Genomic DNA, 13,418 nt, shown 5'->3' with positions numbered 1-13,418 from the left:
CACAGGCAAACAGCTTTTTCATGAATTCGTAACACGAACGTTGGGCGCCAGATGTAGATGTAACCAACCGTCTTATTAAATAAGAAACACAGAAACAATGTAAAAGAGAAAGGTGAGAGGTCAGAGCTCAGAGCTAAAATCTCACCCTTCTGCCTGCGGTGTCCCAGCTTCCCGAAAGAGAGCTACTTCCTGTCTGTAAATCGATTTTCCAGTCATTCTGCCTTCTCATTGGTTGTAAACCCAAACACGTGACTGCCTCGTCACTGTCTGAATGTACAGCCCCCTAGGTCTTAAAGGCATATGTCTCCAATGCTGGCTGTATCCCTGAACACATAGAGATCTATGGGATTAAAGGCATGTGCCACCACCGCCACACTCTGTCTATGGCTCTAATAGCTCTGACCCCCGGGAAACTTTATTTATTAACATACAATCAAAATCACATTTCAGTACAATTAGAACACCACCACACCCCTGCTTGTTTCTTAAGACCATTTGATTGGAAAGTCTTTTCCCAGCCTTTTATTCTTAGGTCGTGTCTGTCTTTGAATTTGAGATGTGTTTCTTGTATGCAGCAGAAAGATGGGTCCTGCTTTCGTATCCATTCTTTAAGTCTATGTCTTTTTATAGGTGAATTAAGTCCGTTGATATTAAGGGATATTAATGACCAGTGATTGTTCATCCCTGTTATTTTTGGTGGTAGTGTGTGTGTACTTCCCTTCTTTGGGGTTTACTGTTGTGGCTTTATCTATTGCCTGTGTTTTCGAGTGTGTATCTGACTTCTTTCGGTTGGAATTTTCCTTCTAGTGCTTTCTGTAGGGCTGGGTTTGTGGATAGGTATTGTTTAAATCTGGCTTTGTCTTCGAATGTCTTGTTCCTTCCATCTATGATGATTGAAAGTTTTGCTGGGTATATTAGTCTGGGCTGACATCCATGGTCTCTTAGTGTCTGCATTACATCTGTCCAGGTCCTTCTGGCTTTCAAAGTCTCCATTGAGAAATCGGGTGTTATTCTGATGGGTTTACCTTTATAGGTCATTTGTCCTTTTTCCTTTGGTGCTCTTAATATTCTTTATTTATTCTGTACATTTAGTTGTTTAATTATTATGTGTCGAGGGGACTTTTTCTGGGGGTCTAGTCTGTTTGGTGTTCTATAGGCTTTTTGTATCTTCATAGGCATTTCCTTCTTTAAGTTGGGAAAGTTTTCTTCTATAATTTTGTTGAGTATATTTTCTGTGCCTTTGAGTTGGTATTCTTCACCTTCTTCTATCCCTATAATTCGTAGGTTTGGTCTTTTCATGGTGTCCCATATTTCTTGGACATTTTGGTTCATGACTTTGTTGGCTTCAGTGTTTCCTTCGACTGATGAAACTATTTCTTCTACTGTATCTTCAATGCCAGAAATCCTCTCTTCCATCCCTTGCATTCTGTTGGTTATACTTGCATCTGAAGTTCCCGATCTTTTACTCAGGTTTTCTATTTCCAGCATTCCCTCTGTTTGTGTCTTCTTTATTTTTTCAATTTCCCTTTTCAGTTCTTGGACTGTTTCCTTTGTTTGTTTCATTGCTTTTTCATGATTTTCTTTCAGTGCTTTATTGTTTTCTTCCAGGACTTTATTGTTTTCTTGGAGGGCTTTATTGTTTTCTTCTAATTTGTTTGCCCTTTCCTCTAGTTGTTTACAGCATTCTTCCAATTTTCTTGTCTTTTCCTCTACACAAGCCTCTACTTCCTTCATGAAGTTTCTCATAAGGCTACTTTCTTCTGCTTCTTCCAATTTTTGGTGTTCAGGTCTAGATGTTGGAGGCGGGCTAGGTTCTGGTGATGCTGTATTGCTCTTCATTTTGTTGTATGTACTTCTGCCTTGACGTCTGCCCATCTCCTTGTGGTTCCTTCTTGGTCTTATCAGTGTACTTGTTTCAGAAAGAGCTGACAGATTCAGGAAGACTCTCTCTCTTGTCCAAAAGGGAGTTCTCTTGTCCAACTATGGTCCAGAGGGGAAGTTGGGGGCAGGATGGGAGCTGGGGGCTGGTCTCTAAGTCTCAGGAAGTGGCTGGAGTCTCAGGCAGATGGGCTTGGGGGCAGGGCACGGAGATTGCAGGGGCTTCCGGGGGGCTTGGAAAAGGGGATCCCTCCTGGTGGGGCTAGAAGGGGACCTGCCTGGTGGCCAGAGCCTGGGGCCGAGTTGGGCGGGTCTTCCCGGAGTGGCTGGTGCCCAGGGATGGGGTCCGGGTGGACCCGGATACTCACCTCTGGTCCAGAAGGGAAGTCTGGGGCAGGATGGGAGCTCTTCTTTTTGTTTTTTGAGACAAGGTTACCCTACATAGCCCTGGCTGTCTTAGAACTCACTATGTATACCAACATAGCCTAAAATTCAAAGAGATCCACCTGCCTCTGCTTCTTGAGTGCTGGAATTAATGTGTGTCCCACAACACCTGGCCATATATTTATTATCTATATCAGACTTTAACCACTTGGGGAAATTGAGTCATAACAAAATAAGAATGAGGTGGTTTGAATGAAAATGGCCCTCAAGGTGTGGCCTTGTTGGAGGAAGTAGGTCACTGTGGGTGGGCTTTGGAGTTTTAGAAGCTGAAGCCAGGCCCAGTGTCTCTCTCTCTTCCTGCTGTCTGCCCACCCAGATGTAGAACTCTAGGCTCCTTCCCTAGCACTGTTTCTGACTGATGTTGCCATGTTTCCTGCCATGACGATAATGGACTAAACCTCTGACTGTTAGACAGCCCCAATGAAATGTTTTCCTTGCAAGAGTTATTGTGGTCGTGATGTCTCTTCACAGCAATACAAACCTAAATTAAGACAAAGAGTTTCTTTAAATATTTTTAAAGTTTTTATTAGTTTGTGTAAGTTGTTTGCTTGCCCATACATATGTGCACTCTATGTGTGCCTGGTGTCTCCAGAAGCCAGAAGAAGGTGTCAGAATCCCAGAACTAGAGTTACAAATGATTGTGAACCACTATGTTGGTGCTGGAAGCCAAACCAAGTCTCAACTTGTTCTCCTTTGGCTTGAGTCTGGTGACCAGGACCTTTCAAGACTCAAGGTTTGTGTGTAGTTCCATCTTGAAGTATTTTTTGAGTTTCCAATACTATTCCCAACCTACTCCTAGTCAAAGGAACCAGTATCCAGAAACCCAGAGATGCCTCCATCTTGCCTCTGGATCACTTCAGATGTTGGAAGATATTTGAAGATTTAATTTTTTTGACATTTTAATATGTGTAGGTGTGTGTCTGCATGTGGATATGTGCACCCTGGAGCTGGAGTTACAGACAGTACTGAGCCACTTGACCTGGGTGCTGGGAGCTTAACTTGGGTCTTCTAGAGGAAGAACTGTAAGTGCTCTGAACTACGTATCCATCTCTCTAGAACTTGGGAGGCAGAGCAGGTAGATCTCTGTGACCTCATGGATGGTGGGGACCAAACCAGGTCCTCTGCTAGAGCAGCCACTACTCTTATCCACTGAGCCAACACTTCAGTCCCTCTGTTTTCTCTCTCTCCTTCTCTCTCTCTCTCTCTCTCTCTCTCTCTCTCTCTCTCTCTCTCTCCCTCCCCTCTTTTCTTCCATCCTTTCTTTTTTTCTTTCTTTAATTTAAAAAAAATAAAATTTTGTACCTGGCCGACATATACCCAGGCAATACACACATGCATGTAAAAATTAAAACTTAGTAAATTTTTTTTAATTGTTAAACATAAACGTGTTTAAAAATTTTTGGAGGCAAAGTTCCTTAGCCAAGTTGTGAACTCTGAGTCCTTCCTCAGTGTTCCAAGTAGCTTGGAATACAGGCCTGTCACACCTAGAACAGCTTATTTCATTTTAGATGCTGATCAAAGGTTCTAGTAGCCTGGATTGGTGGACAAAAGTCAGGGAATACATTTAACTGAGATGGAAAAAAATTCCTTTTATTTGGATCAACCCCTTCTGAAAACTTCCCTTGATATTAATGTCATATTATACACCTCAGAAAGACTGCCACATCTGTCACAGCTGCATGGTCATCTTCAAATTTACACTCATTGACTTAAAATACATGATTCCCATTAACTTACCCTGGGAGGTATTATATCTAAATTGGGGTATCTAAGAGGCTCATTTTTTAAAAATTCTGCAAAGTGTGTACCTGCCACTTTGCAGAGCGAGAGAGAGGAAGCCATACAAATTGGCTAGAGACCTTTCCTGATCATGGTAGTAGTCCACTTAGCTGCTGACTAGCTCTGGTGTTGGTGAATTCCTCAGCTTGGCTTGATAAAAGTTACTTTCTTTGCTAAGCAGGCTTACAATTCTTCCTTGTAGACCAACTAGGGCTATGTGAGACCCCATCTCATTCATTCATTCATTCATTCATGAATGCTAAAGAAGTAAAAGCAAGCTGAGTATATGCCTCAGTGCTATAGTACTTGCCGAGCATCCATGAAGCCCTATATTTAATCCCCAACTGCTTATGGGATGCATTTCAGGCAGCCTAGCTTCGTGAGGGAGGATTGTGCCCAGGACAGGACAAGGGAAGGGAAGAGGTGCCTGGAGAGCGGGAGGTCTGGAAAGGAACAAGAGACAATGGCACCTTCTCAAATACAGTTACAGGGGACCACTGCAAAGACAGGCCCCGCAGGCTTGGTCAACACACATTGAGCTCTTCCTGCAGGCCCCGAGTGCTTTGAGACAGGCAGTGTCTGGATGCTGGCCTCATTCTGGGGCCCTCTGGCCTGCTGAGTTGACCTAGGGTCTTTCTGTATGAACCTTGACTCAGTGTAAGGGTGCAGGTCCAAAAAGTGGGGAGGTACAGGAGGCTCTGGGGGACCTCAAACCCATCCCATCTGGTGACAAGGACCACTCAGGCTCATATGGATGCATGAAGTTTATTGGACACAGAGATATAGGGTCTTTGGGGCTTTGCCTCCTCCAACTGTCACCTAGTACACTGGTCCCTCCAGGTGGGTGAGCTTGGCTGAGAGGAGGTCATATGATGTGGGGATGCAGGACTGAGATCTGAGCTCACTACTACTCTTCCTTATCTTTCTTCTGCTCATCATGGTCATCATCTTCATTTTTTCTTTCTCTTTGTTTTTTTCTTTGTGTTCATCTTTGTCTTCATCTTTATCTTTGTCTTTATCTTTGCTATCTTCCTTCTCTTTGTCAGTGTCAGGAATGGTCGTTGGTTCTCTTGGAGGCTTCGCTGTGTTGTAGGTCCATTTGAAGCCTTTTCCTTGGAGGCAGACGGGTGAGTACACACCACTGACAGTCTGTAGGTGCTGGTCTGGACCTCCACTCTCTTCAAATGGACGTCCCTTATTTTTACCAAAGGAAACCTCAGTCCCCTTGTTGGTAATGAAGGTCAAGGAGTTCAGACAGTGTCCCACAGTGCCAAGAACCTTTATTACATGCTCACCATCATTCAGCAGAAACTCTCCATAATATTTTGAACGTAGTCCATGCACATCACTCCAGTGATTTTTAAACTGCAGCTGGATGCTGGAGAGAAATCAAGTCAATGCACCCTCAGCAATGCCTGTTCTTTCTCAAAACTGTACCGTATCCTGGATCCTGGTTTACAGTTCAGTCTCCAGAAGTGCCCAGCTCTGATATGGCAGCCTGGTGTCCTTCCTCCTCTTCCTTTTCCAGACACATCCCTTCTCACAGGTCCTCCTAGAGTCTGGCTCAGGACATGCATCTGTGCCTGAGTGGCTAGCTCTACCACTGCAGCCAATTCAGAGCCTGAATCCTTTGCAGGGTCTGCCCAACTCACTTTTCCCATCTAGAGCCTCCTCCTCCTCTCTGGCCCAAATGAGGCAGCAGCCACAATGAGACCCCTCTGCTCACGTCAGCAGACCTTACAGGCAGAGACCAGGGAGACAGGGTCATGTCTCCTAGTGTTGTAAGGAGGGAACAGGAGAGCCCTGGGAGATGTTCTACAGAGCAAAGAAGTCTTCTACACTATTGCTAATGCCAACTTCCTTCTCTTGCAAGAAGATGCATACCAAATCATACCACAGGTAAAACGCAGGAAGGATATCAGCTTTAACTAGAATTTTAGATAATCATGAGTAATTTCCAGTATAAGCCCCTTTCGTGTTGAATGGTTGATTTGCTTATTTTTGACATTATTTCTTATTGTGTTGGTGCCTGAATGTGTGTGTGTGTGTGTGTGTGTGTGTGTGTGTGTGTGTGTGTGTGTGTATCCATGCATCTCACCTGTTCCAAGTTCGTTGGAGGTAAGAGGACAACCATTGGGATTTTGTTTTCTCCTTCCACTGTGTGGGTTGCAAGGGTCAACTCAGGTTAGCTTTGTCAACAAGAGACATCTTGCCAGTCTTTATTTCTCGTACATATTTTTGTTTTTTGTTTTGTTTTATTTTGTTTTGTGTTTGTTGTTTGTTTGTTTTTTTGAGACAGTGTTTCTCCGAGTAGTTTTGGTGCCTGTCATGGATCTCCATCCCTATCCCAGGCTGGCAGACTCAAACCCAAAGAGGTTCACATGTCTCTTCCTCCCAAGTGCCGGGATTAAAGGTACTTGCCAACACTGTCCAGCCAGGCTTTACTTCTTTAGTGGTACTGTAAACCAAACCTAGGTCACACATGTACTAGGCAAGCCACTAAGCTATAGTACCATTTTCCCCACCCATTCTTTCTTTCTTTTTACTTTATTTGAGACAGGATCTCACTCTGTGGCAAGGATTACCATGAACATTTTCATGGTGGGAATCCTCCTGCCTCAGCTTCCTGAGTTGTAACATTATTGACATGAGCCACCATGCTGGCCTCCATCCCTCCCTTTGCTTTCTTTTCTGAGACAGGGTTTACTAAGTTGCCAAGGTTGACCCTGATGGGCTCTGTAGCACAATTTGGCCAAACATTTGATATTCTCTAGCATCAGGTTCCTGGGTAGCTGAGATTACAGGATTGTACCACCAGGCTAGCCTCTAATATTGCAAAAAACATGGCCATAGACTCTCCAGCAGTTGTGAGGATGAGGAGGAAGGACTCTAGCCTTAACAAAAGCCTGGGATCCATAGGGAGACATTGTCTCATAAAATTGATATCTATAGACAAAACACAGTAGTATTTCTTGATTTTAACCAATTGCACAAAAGTGCTAGGGGAAGTATAACCATGTTGTCAGTTATCAATTGTGTGTGTAGCAGTGTATACATGTCTGTTTGTCTGTGAGGTGGAGGCCAAAGGTAGGTGTTGGCTATGTGTATAGTGGTGGTGTGTCTGTTGTTGTGTGTGATGTGTGGTATGGGGGTTTGTGTGGTGAAGTGGTATTTGTGGTGTGGAGATGTGTGTGGTGTGGTGGTGTGTTTGTGTGTGTGTCTGTCTGTCTGTCTGTTTGTCTGTCGTTCTGTCTGTCTGTGATGCTAGAGCAGGGCACTGGCTATCATTCTCTCTGGCTATCTGCCTTATTGCTTGGAGACAACATCTCTCACTGAACACAAGTTCAGTGTTGCAGCTAGACTGGCTGCCCAAGAGCTCCTGAGATGTTCCTGTTGCTGCCCCAGTGCTTAACTCACAGTCCCCTCCACCTTCCCAGGCTACTCCTTCCTTTTACATGGGTTCTGGTGATGCAATCAGGAGGGTTTTTTTGCAGAGCAAATGTTCTTTCTTACTTTCTCTGCCATTTTTCCAGGTATGCCACCTTATTTTTCCTGGGAAGAGTCTCCAAGTGACCCTGGAATTGCATTTTCAGTAAGATTCTGGGCAGCCAAGTCAGCAGGATCTCCTTGTCTCTGCTCCCACAGCTTGAGGTTTACAGACTTGTGCTGCAGTTCTCAGCTTTCACACAGGTCCTGGGGACCCAAACTTCAGGCCTCGTACTTGAACAGCAAACATTTTTTCTGCTCAGCCTTCTCCCTGTCTCCCAACTTTGAATGTTAAAGGATTTAGATGTCCTCAATATTACACAGGAGACACAGTAAAAGAACATCCATTGATCATCTGTGCTGTGGGATGTCTTTCCGTATGCTGTGAATAAGTGTTGTTACCATTGGATAATAAAGAGACTGCTTTGGCCTGTGGTAAGACAGGTTATAGCCAGGCAGGAAATTCAAGCTGAGATACAGGGAGAAGAAAGTGAGGGGAGATGCTCCAAACCTCCAAGGGAGCAAGAAGTACCAGAATGCAGTAAAGACACGAGATTCACTGCGATACATAGATGAACAGAAACGGGTTGATTTAAGATGTAATAACTAGCTAGCAATAAGCCTGAGCCATAAGCCAAACAGTTCGTAGTTAATGTTGAGCCTATGATGATTATTATAAAAACAGCTCCTTCATGACCAGACAGAACTGAGAAACTTCCATCTATACATCTCAAATTCTATTAAACTTGGGGACTGTGCTTGCATTTAACGAACTTGCCATCAGTAGCACAAGGCATTTGAGGCACTCTAGGAACACAGCAGACCTCATGAGGCAGAAGCTGGTGAGGACAGTCAAGCTCTGGCCTGTCCCTATGGAATGGCTGGCCTTTCTAGAGCAGAGCAAAGGTCAAGAATAAGAGAGTGAACCTCACATCATTTCATGTCCTGTGAAGGCAGGGACGTTTCTCAGACCATGTAAGCAGTTCCTGTGACTGCCAAGGAGCACTAGGACCACCAGAACTATGTGGAGGAGGGACCCTTCAGCCTCTATGATCCTTTCTGAATCACAAAGTCGGAGGTACCTCTCCACCTGCCTCCCTGAGGATTGTCTAGTCCTACCTGAGCCTGGGCATTCCAGCTCTGAGTGGGTTAGCTCAGGTGAGGGTTCTAGACAAGCTACAGGAGCAGGCACAGCTGGGGAGTACTACAGGAAGCCAAGGAGGAAGAACCCTACTCACCCCTTGAGTTGTCTGGCCGCTGTATAGAAGATGCAGATGGCCTTGATTTCCCCTTCTCTTCACTCCGTATAGAGAAATAACGGCTGAATTTATTGCCCTGTATATCTGGGTAAAGAGAGGCAGAAAACACTCAGGGCCACTCTCACACTAGAGCCCCTTGTGCCTAGGACAGGACACAGGAGGTGAAGGCCACAAAGGAGGCTCAGGTACTCACTCTGGGCTCTGCAGGTGGCACCAGCAAGGAGAGCCAAGGTCAGCAACAGCAGCATGGCTCCTGAGGGTTTGGGGCACAAGACTTCAAAAAGGCTCTGAGGAAAAGACACCAGATTTGGGATTACAACACCCCAGATTGAGACAAGGGAACATTTGGGAACCCTCTTTTTCCACATCTCTGAAGGCTTCAGAAGGGCACTGGGAGGGTTTCACCCACATGCCCACACTGCAACCCCCAAAATGTCACGGTGCTTCCATTCCAACTCAGCTCTTAGCACGAGATCCCATGATGTCATATCACACTGGGCTCCCCAAAGTCTAAAGCTACTCCTGGAGAAACCCCATATTGCAAACCTCTCCATCTGTCCCTCATGGTTCAGTCTCTATCTGGCTCAACCCATCCTCTGTTTCCCCTCTGGCATCTCCTGCTCCACCTCCTGCCTTACCTGTGCTGTGTGGTCTGAGCCCCTTGGGTGGTTCCTTTATACCCTGACACCACTTAACTATAGTACCTGTGGGACCTCCACAGTCCCGCCCTTCGCAGGGTTTACTGCATGAATATGGTATATTTCCGGGACATCCTGGGACTCTATTTGTGTTCTTCATGTCTGCTTTTGAACAAATGAACCTCACAGTCCATGCTGTCCTCTGCAATCCTGTTGAATCCCACCAGGACACAAAGGTTTCAGAACTGAAAGGGGGAGAATGTGGTCACACTGTTGATTTTTATAAATGCAGACCAAGCAGGTTCCTAAGGCCAAGAAATATGATTGTCCCCAGTACATGAGATTTGCAGAGTCCTGAGCATGTGTGAGGGGAAATCAGATGCATCCTGCTCATGGCTTCCCATGGAAAATTGGGTCCAGGTCTGTACTGGCAGAATGTGCCACATAGGCCCCACCTCCCTTCCTTTTATGGCTTGTTACCTGAGATCTTTTCAGAGTTTTCACTTAAAACACCTGTGTCATGCATGTCCCTTCCAGACACTGCTCATAGCAGCTCCCACCAACTGAGCAGACAGAGTTCTCAACATAGCCCTCAGTCCTCCAGGCAGCCCTGAGGCTGGCCTCACAACAATGCCCATTTTATAACCCAAGAAAAGCATGTACCAAGTGGTTTAGCCCTGGTGTGTCAACCTCTCCTTGAGACCTGCCTCCACCCCTCTGGGACACATGCCTCATCCTCTAGTTCCCAGGAAGTCTGGTCCAGGTGGACAGTTGTATCAAGGTGTCCAGCTCTACCCTAGCACTCATCCTTGCTTGAATCTTTTGCAGGGTCTGTCCAGCTCACCGTTTCCCATCTGGGGCCTCTTCCCCTTTCACCCCGAGGTGGCAGCAGCCACATTGAGACCCCTCTGCTCAGGCAAATTGACCAGAGATGGACCTTGACCTCAGTGGGTGTTCTCTGTGTCCAGCAAGACAGAACCTACTCTACTGGTGTTGTCCAGTGGGAGTTGGAGGTCCCTGGAGCTGTTGTACTAAGTAAAGAGGAGAAGTTCCCTCTCCACGTCTTCAAGACTATCCTTAAGCCCAGGTTTGTTGTTCTGACTTGCTAAGATGCATCCCAAATCAGCCAGCCTCCTAGGAAATGTTGAAAAAATATCCAATCAATTTTGAATTTTAGATAATCAATGCATACTATTTTTGTTTAAGTATTGTCATTTACCTATTTATTAGCCTGTTGGACTTTATTTATTGAATGGGGAGTACCTTGTGCCATGGCATGCTTGCAGAGGTCAGAGAACAGTTTGTTAAGTCAGTTCTCTCTTTCCTTGGGTAAGCTCAGGGACCAACCTCAGACTGCCAAGCCTGGCAGCAAGACCCTTACCTGCAGAGCCATTCCAGGCCATCACCTACATATTTTGAGTTTCTGAGAGTTGAATAGAGCCTGAAACATGCTATTTGTCTGTCTATCTCTCTTTCTGTCTGTCTATCTATCTATCTATCTATCTATCTATCTATCTATCTATCTATCTATCTATCTATCTATAAACTTAACTACCTATGTCTTTCTGCCTGTTTCTTTTTTAAAAAGGGATCTCACAGATTGAGATTAATCAGATTGGCCTTGAACTTCTTCATGGTGGAAACCTTCCTGCCTCAGTCTCCTGAGGGCTGACTTTATGGGCATGAGCCTCCATGCCAGGCTAAACACACTGTTTACTTTAAATTTGGGACAAGAGTTCCACTAGGTTGTCCAAGTTGACCTTGAAGTGACTCTGTAGCCAGATTGGTCTGGATTTGAGATCCTCCTGTGCCAACCTCCTGGGATTACAGGACTGCACCACAAACCAGGCTCCAAACATTTCATTTTAAAGTATAACTATAGCTGAGTGTGTTGTTGCCTGCCTGTAATCTCCAGCAGTTGTGAGCATGAGATGGAACAATCCAGGCTGAGGGCTAGCCTGGGTTACATAGTGAGACCTGTAGACATAGCACAAAATTAAAATATGCTTCTGTTGTCATTACTGAAGTGTGTGTATGCATGCACATGTTCGAGCATGTGTGGGAGCACATGCATGCTACATATGCATGTCACTATGCAGGGGTCAGAACAGGACACAGAGTTTCTTCTTTTATCTCTGTCTACCTTAGTGCCTGGTGACATGTCTCTCACTGGCCTTCCAGTTGTTCCCCTGGGCTGGCTGGCTGGCCAAAGGGCTCTTGATATCTGTCTGTCTCTTTGCCTACCATGTCCCATACTGAGGGTATAGACACTATAGCCATTCAGGAATTTTTTTGACCTGAATGCTGGGTGTCCCAACTCAGGTGCTCGGGTTTGTGGAGGAAGTGCTCTTACTCGTGGGGCCTTCTCCCTAGCTCCCCAACCTTGTTCTTTGAGGCAGGGTCACTGAACCTGAAGCTTTGTATTTTGGGCTAGAATTCTGTGGGTGATGGGAATCCAAACTAGGGCCTTATACTGCCCAACAAGCATGTTTACTCACTGAATTATCTCCTCAGTACCACAATATTCAGATTTTAAAGAATGAGGATATGCTAAACACTGTACATGCAAGATACCTTTCAAGAGTGTTCATTGTTTGTCTGCAATTTGATTAACCTGGGGTCTGTGCTTGTATTTGCCAAACTTGGCAATAGTAACCCAAAATCCCAAAATCCTTAGGGTGCTGTAGGAGAAAGGCAGAGCCCTAGAGGTAGACACTGATGAGGACAGTCAAAATCTGGCCTGTCCCAAGAGACTGGTTGGCCTTCTGGAGCAGAGCAAAGGTCCAGAGAAGGGGTCTGCATGCCTGGGGTCTGCAAAGCTCTCAGCTCACATGAGCAGTTTCTGTCACTACCAAGAAGTCCTAAGGCCACCAGACTTAACTGGAAGAGAAACCTTCCAGCTTCCATGATCACTTCTGATCCTGAAGTCCCTCCCCATGTCCCTCACTGATGAGGGGTTGTAGCCCTTCCCAAGCCTGGGCATTCCAACCCTGAGTGGGTTAGCTCAGACCAAAGTGAAGAGCAATAGACATGGGTGAGGAAGATCAGTGGATCTGCTAAGTAGATAAGCCACAGGAGGTGAGCACAGCCAGGGCATGCTACTGAAGCCCAGGAGCCTTAACCCTCCTCACCCCTGATGATGTCCTGGATTTCCACCCTGCTCTTAGCCTCTGATTGCCTTGTGTTCCTGAAGAAAGTGAGGCAAAGGGAAAGGCATTAAGAGAGAGCTCAGAGCCAGTTCCTCACTTCCAGAGGACAAGTTGACCAGGTAGCTGTGTGGAGGCCTGCGGATTGTGGAGACAATGAAAAAGTTAGAACAAGAGGGGAAAGGAGGGCCAGTCAATGCCGGACAGTGCCTGAGTTTATTGCACAGGCAGCTTATATACAAACTTGATGGGTGGAAGTAGAACAATGCATAGCACAGGCATTCAACCATTGTCGACCCTGTCCTTGGGTCAAGGAGCAGGCCATTTCATTTTCTATCTTGATGTACCTCCCAGCTGGATGTCAGCAGCCTGAGGCCAGCAGCAGCCTGTGTCTAACTAGACAGTGTGTTCCTTCCCATGGGCTAGTCAGGACTTTCTCACAGCCCTGGAGCAAGCAAGCCTGAACACTATTGACTCAGAATAGACTTCAGATTCAAACTGGGAAACTGAGTCACTGTGGGATCCCATATTCATCCTTTTTAAATATTTGAGTTGAAGCAGTAGTACTCTAGATTATATATCCTTTTTTATTGATTACATAGGCTGATATTTCATTAGATGAGCCATTAGTAAATAACAAAGCAGTATCTTTTATTGGAATTTTTAACAATTTTTATTTCATTTTATTTTATTTTACAGTACCATTCAGTTCTACATATCATCCATGGGTTCCCCTATTCTCCCCCTTCCCACACCCACCCCTTACCCCATCCTACTCTCCATTCCCA

General features: G+C 45.5%; 1 protein-coding gene across 1 annotated transcript in view; it reads right to left on the bottom strand.

Moving 5' to 3' along the window:
- LOC121826426 (prostatic spermine-binding protein-like) overlaps positions 1-12,683 on the bottom strand; it is a 69,909-nt gene extending 57,226 nt beyond the window's left edge. Inside the window, exons 1-2 of the mRNA XM_076577983.1 lie at positions 12,616-12,683; positions 9,040-9,133 (exon numbers count right to left, since the gene is read on the bottom strand). Coding sequence (XP_076434098.1) covers positions 9,040-9,094 — 55 coding nt within the window. The 5' untranslated portion in view covers positions 9,095-9,133; positions 12,616-12,683. The remainder of the gene's footprint in view (positions 1-9,039; positions 9,134-12,615) is intronic.
- Between the last annotated feature and the right edge of the window lie 735 nt (positions 12,684-13,418).

Source organism: Peromyscus maniculatus, chromosome 8 (assembly GCF_049852395.1).
Source record: "Peromyscus maniculatus bairdii isolate BWxNUB_F1_BW_parent chromosome 8, HU_Pman_BW_mat_3.1, whole genome shotgun sequence".
NCBI lineage: Eukaryota > Metazoa > Chordata > Mammalia > Rodentia > Cricetidae > Peromyscus > Peromyscus maniculatus.
The sequence above is the reverse complement of the archived record's forward strand: the minus strand, read 5'-3'. Positions and strand labels throughout refer to the sequence as shown.